Source organism: Halyomorpha halys, unplaced genomic scaffold, assembly GCF_000696795.3.
Source record: "Halyomorpha halys isolate HHAL.00 unplaced genomic scaffold, Hhal_1.1 Scaffold229.1, whole genome shotgun sequence".
Lineage (NCBI taxonomy): Eukaryota > Metazoa > Arthropoda > Insecta > Hemiptera > Pentatomidae > Halyomorpha > Halyomorpha halys.
The window spans coordinates 194,610-209,883 of record NW_027111154.1 but is presented as its reverse complement, the minus strand read 5'-3'; the positions used below and the strand labels follow the sequence as shown (position 1 = coordinate 209,883).

Sequence of the window (15,274 nt, the reverse complement as noted above, 5' to 3'; positions counted from 1 at the left end):
GATTTTATATGGGTTAATTCCGTCTTGAAGGTCGTTAAACATGATTTTATATGGGTTAATTCCGTCTTGAAGGCCGTTAAACATTAATTACTAAATTATATTATTAATTAGAAATAATTAATGAATTAGAATTTTAGCGTTAAATAAAGTAATCAACTGTCGAGAATGATTTGTATACGCGAATCAAAATCAGAAAATGGAATATTGTTCCGCAGAATCTCAATGTCCGATTATAGTTTTTATTTTAATTGTGATTTTTGCGCTAACAATAATATAACGGACGGAAAGCTAACGATATAAACAAGAAAACTTTCACTGGTTATAGGCAATTTATTAAAAACATTGGAGGTAGATAGGAACAGGGGTTTGATACGGTGCGTTTGTCTTTCCGACCCAATTGTATCACCTTATCGTTTCCTTATATCTCAGGGTTATAATTATATTTAATTGTATAGTTGAGGCTCTCGCTTCTAATTATCATATCTCACCTCTAATAAGCAAAATCAAAATATGTTTTTATTAAAGAAAGGTTGGAAGGAGTAGAGGAGAATTCATTCAGAGGGGGGAGAATTTATTTACAGAGGGGGGAGAATTTATTTACAGAGGGGAAAATTCATTCAGTGGGGGAGAATTCATTCAGAGGGGGGAGAATTTATTTACAGAGGGGTAAATTCATTCAGTAGGGGAGAATTCATTCAGTAGGGGAAAATTCATTCAGAGGGGGGAGAATTTATTTACAGAGGGGAAAATTCATTCAGTAGGGGAGAATTCATCGACATTAGTAAGTCTTTTGTGAGTGACCAGGTCAGGTCCACTGACAGCAGAATAAATGTCAATAAATATTGTTTTTTTCACTCACCAACGAATGGAATATACAGTAAGGGAAATTATTGCCATCGTAGAAGATACATTAAGGGAGAGTATTGCCTTCGTGGAATATACAGTTAGGGAAAGTATTACCATTGTGGAATATACAGTAAGGGAAAGTATTACCATCGTGGAATATACAGTAAGGGAAAGTATTGCCATCGTGGAATATACAGTTACGGAAAATATTGAAATACGTCCTCTAAAATAAGTAGCTTTTATTTTTTTGAAAAAATAAACAATTCTCATTGTTACCAATAGTAAACAATGAAGAAATAAAAAATATTGAACAATTTCATGAATAACTGAAAGAGAAAATAAAAAATATTGAATAATTTCATGAATAACTAAAGGAGAAAATAATATTCCATTCGGACGGGAAAACACGAGACCGCACGATCTTTCTCGAATCAATTAGGGGTTCTTTATGTTTGGTTAAATTGTTTGTTGTATTCTTGAAGGAATCCAAATTCATATTCGTTAATTCTACCTCGAGAAACCTAAAATATGAATTTTAAATATACAGAAAAATAAAAAAAAATTGTTCATAATTTTCGCCATTGCTGCACTGTATTTTTTATTTTTTAGAATTATAAAAATAGTGATAACTCCAACACGATCCCACCAAACTACACAACAGTAGGGGAGGGAGGGGTTTGTAGGATGGTATGTATGGTGGTTTGTAGGGTATTATGAAGGGTGTTATGAAAGGTGGTACGTAGGGTGGTAAGTAGGCTTGTACGTAAGGTGGTTTATAGGGTGGTATAAAGGGTGGTACGTAGGGTGGTATGTTGAGTAGTACTTAGGGTGGTACGTAGGCTAGTACGTAAGGTGGTTTATAGGGTGGTAAAAGGGTGGTACGTAGGGTGTTACTTAGGGTGGAACGTAAGGTGGTTTATAGGGTGGTATGTAGAGGAGTACGTAGGGTGGTATGTAGAGTGGTAATTAGGGTGGTACGTAGGGTGTTACTTAGGGTGGAACGTAAGGTGGTTTATAGGGTGGTATGTAGAGTGGTAATTAGGGTGGTACGTAGGGTTGTATCTGATAACGTGTACCGCAAAAGATTTTTTATAAAAGGACACAAAGGTTTTTGTGCAATTTTTCAAAAACGGCATAAAAAATTTTGATTAAACATGCAATTTCGATTCCTAATCGATTCCTAATCGAATTTGCTGTAATATGAGCTACGCCTTATCCTAATAAGATTACAGAACAGACTATCATCAAGCGGCTATCAAAATAGCTTTTGATTTATAATTCCTTTACAGTGCCTTTAATTTTGATTACATGGACTATAACATTATATCTCTCAAAGTAAGAACCAAAATGGACAATATAGGCTCTGAAAGAATTCGATAATTTACTAAAGGATAAATACATTCCGAGGTTGAAAGTAATTTATAAAAAAACAAATGAAATTGATTTTGTAAATAAACAAATAAAATTCAGTTTGTAAATATAAAAACGATATAATCGAATTTTTATTTACGAAAATCTCCCAAATGATATTATTTGGGAAATAAAGTAATTATTTCATGCTCGATTTAAAAAATAAAAATGGAAATGATTTCTGCCATTTTATTAATGAAAGAACCTGAATGAAGAACTCTTCTGACTGATTTTGGTGAGTACCTTATGAACTAATTTATGGTCCTTTATGGTCTATTTGGTTGGCCTTTATTTTGGTGGGTGGGTTAAGAACTAAGCGCCTTTACCCACCTCTCAAACTGTGCTATAGCTTCTTTTGAATAATTTAAATTCCACATCAAAAACTTATTCAATTTATTTCAAAATTTAAATCTCTCCCCCTCCCTGTCAAACAGCTGTAATTGTACTACTTTTTCAATAAAAATTTAACTTAACTACATGAGATGCTCTGATAATAATTTTTAAAAAATAACATTAAAAAAATGGATATATTGACTTTTGGCAGAAAATTCATCATTTGTTTTCTATGTACGAGGAAAATCAGAGGTTGAACGTGAGCATCTCCTAGTAGAGCCGATGGTCAAGAATTAGTACGCACTGATCTATCCAAGACCCTTTTGTGCAACTGGCTTTTGTTAATACTTAGCAGCCGGACAGCTGACCGTAACAAGGAACAAGACGATATATAGAAGCTGAAACACGAACGATGGGAGTACAGGACAGATCACAACGGGGCCCCACAAACAGAACTGGGTTAGCAGTTAGCAATGGGCTCTATACTGCTGCTCTGTGGCATAGTACCCTAGATAGTAGATAGTAGCTACGCAGGGGTAGCTAGCTTTCACTATCGTTTAAGAAGATGCTAAAATGAGTGAGTAAAGGAAAAACGTGTGGACTTACAGCTTTTACCTTATTCCTTTTTAATGACTAAATGAGTTGGTAATCGAGAAGAAACAATTATCTCATCTCTTGTCCTTCTCTATGTATCTATGGTCATGCTAAGGGAGTGAAAAACCATCTTTTTAATGACTAAATGAGTTAGCTTATTCCTTTTTAATGACTAAATGAGTTAGTAATCGATAACAAACAATTATCTCATATCTTGTCCTTTTCTATGTATCTATGGTCATGCTAATGGAGTGAAAATCCATGTTTTTAATTTTTTATTTACTACTTAAACATTTATTTTTGAGGTAAAATAGTCTCAAAAGGAGTGGGATAGTTGTTATTATTTTCAAATAAGGGGGGCTCACCTCAGCAATTCAAAATGAGCCTAACAGTAAACAAAACCTAACAAACCAGATCATTGTCTTTAACAGTATATTATTGTGAATTTTGGTTCATTCATCAATAAGCTGTACTGTAAATATAAGGCTGACAATTATAATATTACATCTAACATCCATAAACAATAAATTTCATTAATAAACCGATTTAATCTTTATTAGTAAAATAAAAACATTTATAATGATAAAGATATAATTTGAAAACCAAAAGAAAAAAGTACGAAGAAAATGTTTATATAGGTTTTCTTCCAAGGTTTCCTGTCTTCCACAGGGTACAAGTTACGAACTTTCTGGAGGAATTTATTGGTAGAGAAGGGATGGTTCGGGTTGCGGTCAAGAAAAACAAATGAACATCATTCTCATTATTTTAAATATTTTCAACTGCTTCGTAATGGCCAACGTTTCGACCCACTTCTCTGAATCCAACTCAATTAATTTTTTTTACTAATTAGTGCGATCAATTCAACGATCAACAGACCCACATGTCGAAACCTTGGCTATCAATGAATAGTGGAAAATTATTTGTTGTTTTTCTTGAACGCAGCCCGGACCATCTCCTTCTAATTCATATTCGATCGATCGTCTATATATTGCATAATATCTTAACCAAAAAACTTAGTTTTAAAAAAAAAAAAAGGCATTGAAGAATGTTCCACGGAATCATTTCCATGGTAATACTAAAGTAAATCAGCAACAATTATTATTTGCATTGTCATATTAAAGTAAATTGGCAACAATTATTATTTGCATTGTCACATTAAAGTAAATTGGTAACAATTATTATTTGCATTGTCATATTAAAGTAAATTGGTAACAATTATTATTTGCATTGTCATATTAAAGTAAATTGGTAACAATTATTATTTGCATTGTCATATTAAAGTAAATTGGCAACAATTATTATTTGCATTGTCATATTAAAGTAAATTGACAACAATTATTATTTGCATTGTCATATTAAAGTAAATTGGTAACAATTATTACAATCAAACGATTCCCTTACTTTCTACATACGCCGAAAATAACACCAGACCTAGGTCTGGGATAAACCTGAAGAGTTCTTTCTGCCTTTCTTCCAAGGTACAATAACACCTAACCTATTATTATTATTAATTCAGCTCCACAACTCGATGTCGAGTCCTGCCCTCCTGCATCAGCCTCCACCAATCATTACGATCCTGTACGGCTGCCATCCAGTTCCTCACTCCCAGCATGGTCATGGCATCACCACTCACACCATCCGCTCCATCGAAGACGTGGTCTTCCTCTGCGCCTTGTCCATGTCCTTCCTCGGTCACTATTTTCCTTATTGGTTCATTCTCAGCCATCCGAGCAACATGCACTGCCCACCTCAATCTACTGAGCCTTACAAACTGGACAACGTCTGGTTCCTTATATAAAACTTTGAGCTCTTAGTTTGTTCGACGTCTCCAAATCTGGTCAACCTTTACAGTACCAAATATTTTACGGAGAATCTTCCTCTCCAAGACCATTAAGTTGTGCTCACCACGTGTCCACGTTTCCGAGCCATACAGAAGAATTGACCAAATAATTGTTTTATACAAATAAATCTTGGTGTCCATAGATAAGGCACGGCTCCTAAAATAGGGACTGAGGCTGTAATAATAGCGGTTGGCACATTGGACTCTTCCGAGTCCACAACATTGTCTTGGGTTATGAGCGATCCAAGATACACAAACTCGCCTTAGCTCTCTTCCTGAGACAAATTCATCAGATCTTTCTCCCCCAATCTGCACCATGCATCTCACCTCTCTCATGGTTAGTTTAACCATTCTAATTAACTTCTCAGGGATGTTGAATTCTCTCATTGCCTTGTACAACTGTCCCCTATGAATGCTGTCATATGCTTCTTTGAAGTCAACAAATAGGTGGTACATTTTAATCCAGTATTCGCGTCCTTTCTCAAGCATGATGCGTAAGCAGAACTATTTGGTCAGTTGTAGATCGTCCGAAAACCACACTGGTACGGACTTAAGATCTTTTCTGCAAAGGGAAGTAGGCGCTGAAAGAGGACGTTGGACACCAATTTATATGCACAAGAGAGTAAGGAGATACCTCTATAATTGTCACAGACCATCCGATTACCGTTTTTATGGATTGGACAGATTATGGACTTATTGCAAGCTTCTGGCACTACTTCATCTGTCCAAAACACTTAACCTAGGTGTTATAAGACAAGAAGAGTTCTTTCTACCTCTTTTATACGTTACACTACATTGTTACTGCTGTGAATACTTATCTTAAGGACCAAAAAGGTTATATGCGATCCTGGCCAATATAAATCCTGCTCAAAGGGTGGTCCAAAACGGAGACGAGTGAAGAGATCCGAAGAAAGGAGCCAAGAAGGGATGAAGATTTCACCGGAAAGTAGGTCAGTCATGATAGCGTGTCGTTTGCTCGGCTGGAGTAATTAGAATGCTAGATTATCCGGACAGGTGGGGAGGAAGCAGAGCGGTGAGATCAGTGAGCGATCATCCAACATGCCGGTCATCGGGAGCAAGAGGTTCGCTCTGTGGAGAAGGGCCAAGAAGAGGTCTCGCGTCGAAGGAGGATATCTAGGTCAGTCTATGCTTTGAAAGTAATTATATTCTCCAAGGACAACATTGTTCTCTACAGCTACCTACACTTTTGACGGGGTATATTAAAAAAATACGCTTTCATCGCTTATTTTATAAAAATATTGTTGGAGAAAATAGGTAATTCATTAATTTGATCCCCTATGGCTAAAAACATATTTGTTTCTATACCAAAGAAAATATTTATAATGGATTAATAAAAGTCTTATAAAGTCATAAGTGATTTTTTTTTTTTTATAAAATTATAGAAATGTCGGATTTGGGTCTCGGAGCTACCAAACTTTAAATTCGGCCTCTGGATATATGTTTACATTTAAAAATTATAGCAGTGTTTTGATAGAAAGGCAATCTATTCCAATATGATCGTATTCATCTCTTTTGATAGAAAGTCAATCTATTCCAATATGATCGTGTTGATCTCTTTTGATAGAAAGGCAATCTATTCCAATATGATCCGTGTTCATCTCTTTTGATAGAAAGGCAATCTATTCCAATATGATCGTTTTGAGGAGTCATGTTAGCAGCATGGACCAGGGTCTAGGCTATTACGTTCTTCAGGGTCCTCAGGGAATTTTTGTAATTTCTTCTTACTTTTCCAACATTTAATAAAATAGCGGCTTTAACTATATCTTGTTTATTTATATTTTATAATTTATTATATTATAACTCCAATTGTGATTAGAAAATAAATCCTCTAACCTGAAGGGCCCTCATTTAATGGTTAAAGGCAGTACTGATTACAATATTAATTCTTTAACATAAAGGTTAAAGGCTGTACTGATTACAATATTAATTCTTTAACATATAATAAATATTGAAAGAAATTTAACTTATCATTAAGGCTCAATTTACTGGCCATGAGTAAGGAATGCCCATAGTATAAGGAATGTTATTTTACGTCTTGAGCAACTAAGTGATAGAAATAAAATAAAGAAGTAAGGTTTCAAAATTGCCGTATTCTCTAATATGAAATTTAGTACCCGAAATCACAACTTAAATAGAGATTTTTCGTAGTTATATTTAATGCAATTTCAAAAATGTATCATGACAGGGGACTCTCCTCGTTTCTAAAATTACACAGCTAAAATTGAAGGCGCCGCTGCCATTCTCTATAAATACCATATAATTATGAGTAATGTCAAAGTATACACCTGCTGCACCTGCTGCACCTGCTGGCCATATCCTAAGGAGGATCGCCGCCAGTCATCCCCGACCCTAGCACCTAGTAGGTAGTACTGTAGTAGTATAGTAGTATAGTAGTATAGTAGTATAGTAGTATAGTAGTATAGTAGCGTAGGCAGTAACCTTTAGGTCAATTTATTAAGTTTGTAATCGTCTCGGCCTAGTTATTGTCCTAATTGAGGCAGTTCCCCGTCCTCCCCGTACCCGCCAGGGGGAGCTCTGAAGATTTAATCAGAAAATAGTGAGCACTGTTATTTTGAAAACAATTTAAACTTTTTAATAGAATGACGCTCCATTAACTTTTTACAGCAGAATTATTTTCTTTTGTAAAATTTGAATTTATATTTTAGGCGAGAAAATAAATACACTTTTTTTTAACGGACGGCAATTGGTGGTAACAGGAAGTTCAGGTAGTACGGACCACGTTTTTATTTTAAATTTCATTTTTGCTATTAATCACAATATTGTATTTCACCACATGTTGATCTTTTCAATAAGATAATTGTTCATATATCGTTGTACTTGTAATCAAATCGATAATAATTACTGTATTATAAATGATGCCGAGAATGAGAATGTTTAGTTTTGAAGCACTCAAGGATGTTGCTCGCAATTGGAAAAGTGATCAAGTATTTTTGGGTTTGTATGGTATAATGAATGAGTATTTCCCCCAGTGTCTATTTAGTATTATCATCGATAACAACAATCGATTTTTTTTAAACTCAATCAGGAAATGGACTTCACATTCCGATAAATGGACAAAAAAATTAATCAAATTGTTATGGTTCACTGCCCTGGTTTTCGGGAAGAAGGAATTGTTCCATTGTTCCCAATATTAAATCCGGAAATACTGTAACTAAATTAAGGCCATTCTAATCTTTTCATATCATTAGGGACTAATATCCTTAGGATGGAGTCATAGTAAAGTTAGAAACAGCTATCTCATATCATTGAGAGCTAATATCCATTGAGCTATGAGCCATAAAGTAGTTTATGACACTTATCTTCGTAGGGGTAGTAGTTTTTATGATATTCACATATGAATATAAATTTGGCAAATGAAAATTTGTCCAAACAACTATAAATCAATTTATTTTAGCAAATTTCATGTTAACTATTACTCCTACGAAGATAAACATCATAAACTACTTTATAGCTCATTAAACTAGCTTTAATTTGAGTGCTAATAGACATTTGTACGTCAAATGGTTTGTGAGATATAAATTTTTCAAAATAAATTCACTAACTACTGATCTTTCAGTACGTCCCATATAACATTTTTCTGAAACGTTGCTTTTTAAAAAGCTATATCTCTAAAAATATTTAACGTAAATAAGTCTGTTATGACTCATATTTTTGCAAATTTACTAATCTTTAAATGACGTTCTCTTAGGTTTTCTTGTGTTGTTCCTACTTTTTAAGATTGAGCTCCGATTAAAAAAAAATTTTTTATCGCTTTGAAACAGCCGCCATTTTTTATTCCCCCCCACCTATACTTGGCAGACTCATCAATTTTGACTAGTAATTATACATAGTTTTCGTTAAAGTAATAAAAAAATTCGGGTGAGATAACTGCCTTTTTTCCCCTCTTGGGCTCTTGTACTAATAGGATGGAGTCGTAGTAGAGTTTGAAGCAGCTATCTCATATCATTGAGGCCCTCCTAAAATGGAGTCATAGTATAGTTTGAAACAGTTATCTCATATCATTGAGGCCCTCCTAAAATGGAGTCACAGTATAGTTTGAAACAGTTATCTCAGTAATTTTTAATGATTCATCAATTTTCTTTTAACATCCAAAATTAACCTGTATGGATTATGAATCATATCAATAAAAATGTCTCACTAAACATTTCAACTTTTTAAAAGAGAGATATGAAAACTTAAAGTACTTTCCTACCTAACTAAGCCAACCTACTGCTTGCTCACTGACTACAGGGCTTAAAGTAGATTCCTACCAAACATATTTCAATCCATTTTACTGATTGATTAACAGGTATTCAGCTGGGAAAATGGACATTAAATAACTATGCTAAAATTTAAAGCAATAACAAATTTGAATTATTTTAAATATCTTTTTAGAAAATAATGTATGATTTTTGTGAGTGACAGTCTAATAATTTATTAAAAATAATCAGATGAAAGAAAATAGTAATACAAAAAAAACCATACCACTATGTTCATTGAAAATTTAAAATATAAGGTTGAAATATAAATGAGCCATTTTCTTCAAAAGTGGTGTAAATCTATTCTATATTACATGGATGTATATAAGTATTTGTACATGAATGGTTTCAAAAATATTCCTATATGTTAATATGCTTTTTTAAATATTAAGTTTATATGTTTGTTTTTAAAGAATTAGCTAAAAGCAATCTACAGCTCAAATGGAGTTCCACCAGTTTAAAGTCATAAAAGTTTTTAAATCGTCCATATGAAATATTAAATGTTGGTTAACTAAAAATTTAATCAATCCAATTTTTTGATAAAATTTTTATTAAATATGTGAACAAAAAAAAATCATTATTTCAATATTTCTTCAGGTAATTAAATTTGAATTACTTTACTTACAACTTTATATTGATATGTGCTATGTTTAATTGTTTTCATTCCGAGAATATTTTCGAAAACAGATTTGTATTAGATGAATACAAGGTAATCATTTTGTGTAATTGTTTAAATAGTAATAATATTAAAAGTAAAAACTAAATCTGTCAAAATAAGCATTTAATTTATAAATTCCTAGCCGAATCACTGGCCAATTCTAATGTGATACTACAATGTTAACATTAGAAAAAATAAATCTGTACCGCCAAGACCCATGAAGGGTCAGGGGTTCAGTATTTCATAAGGGAGTACTGTTACTAGACCAAAGGTTGTGCAAGGAGGTGATTTGGTCAGAATTAAACTCCACCACCACATTATTCCCCAATTGGGGAACCTTATTTACCCACTTTATGAGACTGGGTGGACCGAAAGAACACACAAGGTTGACTCACAGCTTCAGTAACAGAATAAATAATTTACTGCTAAAGCTGGATTTGAACATGAGTCTTTGGAGTTAGTTGCACAGTGCCATCCGCTCTCCATTGATTACACCTATACTTGAAGTAAATAAATACCTCTACAATTACTAATTGTTAATTAGTGTAATGATAAAAAGTGTGAATTTTATACTATATATTGTAAAGATTATATTGTATAAAATTCACTAATTGACAATTAGTAATTTTAGAGGTAATTATATTTATTTAGTTCAAGTTTAGTGAACAAACAGAACACACCACTGAGTTTTATATACTACAATAAATAGGAAATAACTAAAATTCTAGTGAACGAATGAAATAGGATGCACTTTTGGTTCAAATTTAAAAGTGAACTTGAGAAATTATTTAGTGTATTTTGAAGTTTTACACTGAATATTATGCCTTTGTGAAAATTGGGCTTAATTAGTAATTGTATTAACTACATAAATTTATATTAAGGAAATAGTGAAACTTTTGAAGGATTTAATGTGATACCATTCAGTGATAAAAAGCTCTTAACAGATTGCATTCATTGTTAACTTTAACTAACTTCTAGTGAAAAATGGATTTATACGACTTTAAAAAAAAACGGCCTAAATATAAATACATGCCAGGGTAACATCTTATCTATTACCTTGGGGCCATGGTCAGAAACTGAGGCTGTTTGTCTCCAGCTTGAATAGGATGTCCTCTCAGTCCTAATTGCAATACAAAAGATATTAAAACAAATAAAGTACAATAATCCATTTTTTTTTTAGTTCCTTATGATAATTGTAAAAATGTTAATTTTACAATCACTTTCAGGTTCATATATGTATATGTATATATCAATCCATATTCAAATTGAAAATTTTGGCATTTCAATGGAAAAATTTATAAGTTTGACTTTAATCGTTACCAGGGTGAGAGCATCATTAATTTAATATCATTTATAAAAGATATATAAGTGAACCATTATACAACTCGGCAGTGGACCTAACTCATTTTTGAATAAGTAATAGAGTGGGCCAGGGCTTAATTTTGCTCTTACTCCTGGCGTCCATTTGCCTTAATTTGCCACAGTTCTAAATTCTACTTTCTTCCTAAAATTATATAATTTAGCTTACTTATAAACTAATTATTTAAATATTAAAATTATACATATATATATATATCACTTTTAAATTATATCTTATTTTTTTAAAAAGCCAAACAAAATGTTAATACCTCTCATTAAAACATTTATATTAAAGAGCAAATGTTTTCTTTTACTCTCTACAAATAATTTTACACCATAGCAACAAAAATAATCAGCTATATCTGACACAGCTCTTATCAGTGAAAATTAAAATTTTAATTTTTAATTTTATGAAATAAAATTAATTAGTTTAGTTTGAAGCAGAACTGTTTAAGTTGTCGTTAAAGTACTTGTTATAATGAACATTTACAAGATAACAAATTATGCTGTAAAAATAATAAGTGTCATATTGATCATATAAGTAAAAAATGATAGTAATATTATAAAATATTACGAAAAATATCTCGTTTAACTTAAAACTCTATTTCAATGTAATTCAATTATATATTTGATGAAATTAACATGTAATCAATCCAACCTAATATTAAAATGTGGTGTATTTTATCAATAATAGTAAAGGGTGAAAATTTTGAATCTTATCTGAATTAACGTATCCTGCTTTATTACACAAATTTCTAATTACTTATTTAAATTATTGTCATGCAATGTAAACAAATGGAAGTATATTACTTTTCGCAGGTACAGACACTCCATTCCAAGCACAAAAAGAAGACCTCATCGCCGAGCTCAAAATGTCTAAAGATATTTCGGGGATCAAGAAACTGAAAGTGGAGAGGACCAAACTGGAAGAGAAGGCGGGCAAGGAGATTGCCACCGAGATATCGAAGCAGTTCAGTGTCGATCATTTTGTTGAAAAGGTATCCATTAATGAACAATTAATTAGCTTAATAATTATAAATTATAATTAATTAATAGTCGCTATGATAATTCCAATTTGGTCCATAACTAATTACATATCTCATTGCCTAATTCACGACTTGCTGAGGCTGAGAATGTTATGGGCTGTTACCTTGTCTTACGTTGGCATCAATTTCCACCTTGAATGAAGTAATTCTTTATTTATTCTGTTGATATTTAAAAATCTATCAATCTATTAACAAATAATTTAATTTTATTAAAACTGAATTATAAATAAGATTGGAAATAGACTCGGAGAAAGGGCTGTGTAAACATTTTAAGTGTGAAATATTTTTTTTCAAATTTTATTTGATTGTCCTAAAGGCCACATATGAGTCATTGAATACAAAAGTGAAGTAAGACAAACTGAAGCTTTGATATATTCAACACTTTAGGGGATGTTCTAAAAGTTTTTTGAAACCATAACAATATTCACTGTTACCACTTGTGAGTCATGATGGTATCCAACTATTCAATAGCATTTAGAATTGATGCACTCAGTACCTAAGCCTTGTTCATCTAGTTGTTTTTTATAGTCCCAACTCTTCACTCATAATTATACATGAACTGCTCACAGATTTAGAATATATTCATTTTGACCCCCTTATTCACTATTCCAATGATAGGAGTAACCATCCATTTCAATATGTTATATCATTTCTAATCATCTACATTTTCTTATAAGTTTTCTGCTAAATTCCTCAAAAATCTTTCCTTCACTCAATCATTTCTCAAATCCCATGACTACATCATTACCAAAGCAGACAAGGGCAGCAAGAATGTTATGGAATCTTCAGACCACAATGACAAAATGACATTACTTCTATTTGACTGAACCACATAGCACCAACATCCCGAGACCCTACTTCTTCCTCTAATATAAAATTTAAACAACACCTCAAAGACCTCTTAGATTCTCAACAGATCAACTACCCCACTTAGAGAAATCTTATTTGCTATAATTCTGTTGCTCTCCGTTTTTATGGACTTCCTAAACTTCAAAAACCTGATTCCCCTATCCATCATATCAATTCTCACTCAATCAAACTCAGTTAATTCTTACTTCCCTCTTTCCCAGTCCTCAGTCACAATGATTCATATATGTTCATTCATACAACTTCTTTCACCAACAATGTTTTTATTATTATCCTTCTCTATCCCTGACCACTACATCCTTGTTTTTTTGATGTAGAAAGTTTTTTTCACTAATATATCCATATCCTCCTCCTCTTATGTATTATGCTTCTTATTATTCCATCTTTATAATAAATTGTACTATTATTCCTTCTTTATAATAAATTGTACTATTATTCCACCTTTATAATAAATTGTACTATTATAAACCTTTATCACTTGCATTGCTATTAAAACATTCATTTGTTTTCTCAGAACAGAACACATTTTGATATATGCCGTTAAATAATTATCCACTGAAATATTTTATCACAATATTGTAGAAATGTAAAATTTTGTATTGGTGCATACCTTGTATTCAATATTTAAAATTAGAGTGTATTTCTGTCTTGTGAAGGTTACAGCTTGCTCTCATGGTCTTTCTAATGAAGCATAATCCCGTTAAATTAGGCTGATACATCTTCTCCTCACTTGGTTAAACACTTGGCAAACATCCAATGCCCCTTATAATAAATAACTTTTTTATCCATCTTTCGTGTTGTTAATGGATTTTAAAAGAGTTGAACACAGCTAAACTGTTTAATTTATACTACCTCTAGGTCACACAAACTGTCTCATTTAGACAATCTCTAGGTCATGTAAACAACTGAGACCATTAAAAAAAAATTTAATTAAGAGCTACTAATCATTAGGAATTAATTTAAACTTCAAGAGTTTTTCCTTAGTTTACTTTAATATTGGATAGATTTGAGGAAGGTGCCATAATTTTTTTAAATCTGAAAACTTACCTTTCCATTTTAAATGTTTCTGGATAATTTCTTATTGAATTTAGTACTTCCATGAGTATTTTAAAAATACATTCCACTTAAAAAAGTTCAATCTCTTTCTGTTAACGCTTACATTTTGAAATCTTTCCAGATTTCCTTTATATATACCTCTGTAATTCTGTCTCTGAGATGTGCGCTAAATTGTCCAGTTTTATTTTTAGTAGAAAAATACTTATAGTGGAATGAATTTGTATTATATTCACTACTCATCTCTCTATTATGTTTATTCAATATTATTTCATAATGTAGATGCCAGAAAAAGATGCAGCAGGAAACCCGATTCCTCCATGGAAGCGACAGATGTTAGCGAAAAAGGCAGCCGAAAAAGCAAAAAAAGAGATGGAAGAACAGCTGGCTAAGGAGGCCGAGGCAAGGCGACTGCAAGCCATACCGGCCTGGAAGAGGCATCTTCTCCAAAAGAAGTCAGTAGAAAGTTTTTTCCATATCTTTAATAATTGATAAGGTTCACAGCTTGTTTTTTCTATTATCACTTGAGAAAAATATTGTTTTGAATTTGTACATAGTAACTGCTTTTATGGGCTGGTAACCCATTCGAACCAAGAACTAGATTCTACTTGCTATCTTAAGTTTAATTAAATTAGACATATTTTTACATTGCATGTTCTTCAATAGGTCAGAACAGGCTTGTCAGTAGCAGCGAGAACAAAACATTGGTGAAGGAGTACTACAAATTTACAAAACAACGTTATCGTTATTGATAATTTTTATATGACTCTGATAAGCATGTTTAATAAAAACATGTTATTGTATAATAAAGAATTTGTAAGTAAATTTTTTTAAAACAAAACTGTTTAAATTTATGAAAGAATTGGAGATTTAAACTGCACGAAGCTGATGTGAATAAATAAAGTCTAGAGACCTAAATCCGTGAATTTTTAGCTATTAAACAGTCAATATCTTAAATTATTCATTCGAATCATGATATATATATATT

At 32.1% G+C, this 15,274-nt stretch overlaps 1 protein-coding gene across 1 annotated transcript in view; it reads left to right on the top strand.

Moving 5' to 3' along the window:
• The window catches only part of f (forked), a gene marked incomplete in the record, with an annotated part of 203,433 nt that overhangs the window by 180,804 nt on the left and 7,355 nt on the right, over positions 1–15,274 (top strand). The window contains 2 exon segments of the mRNA XM_067049240.1: positions 12,140–12,318; positions 14,569–14,741. Coding sequence (XP_066905341.1) covers positions 12,140–12,318; positions 14,569–14,741 — 352 coding nt within the window.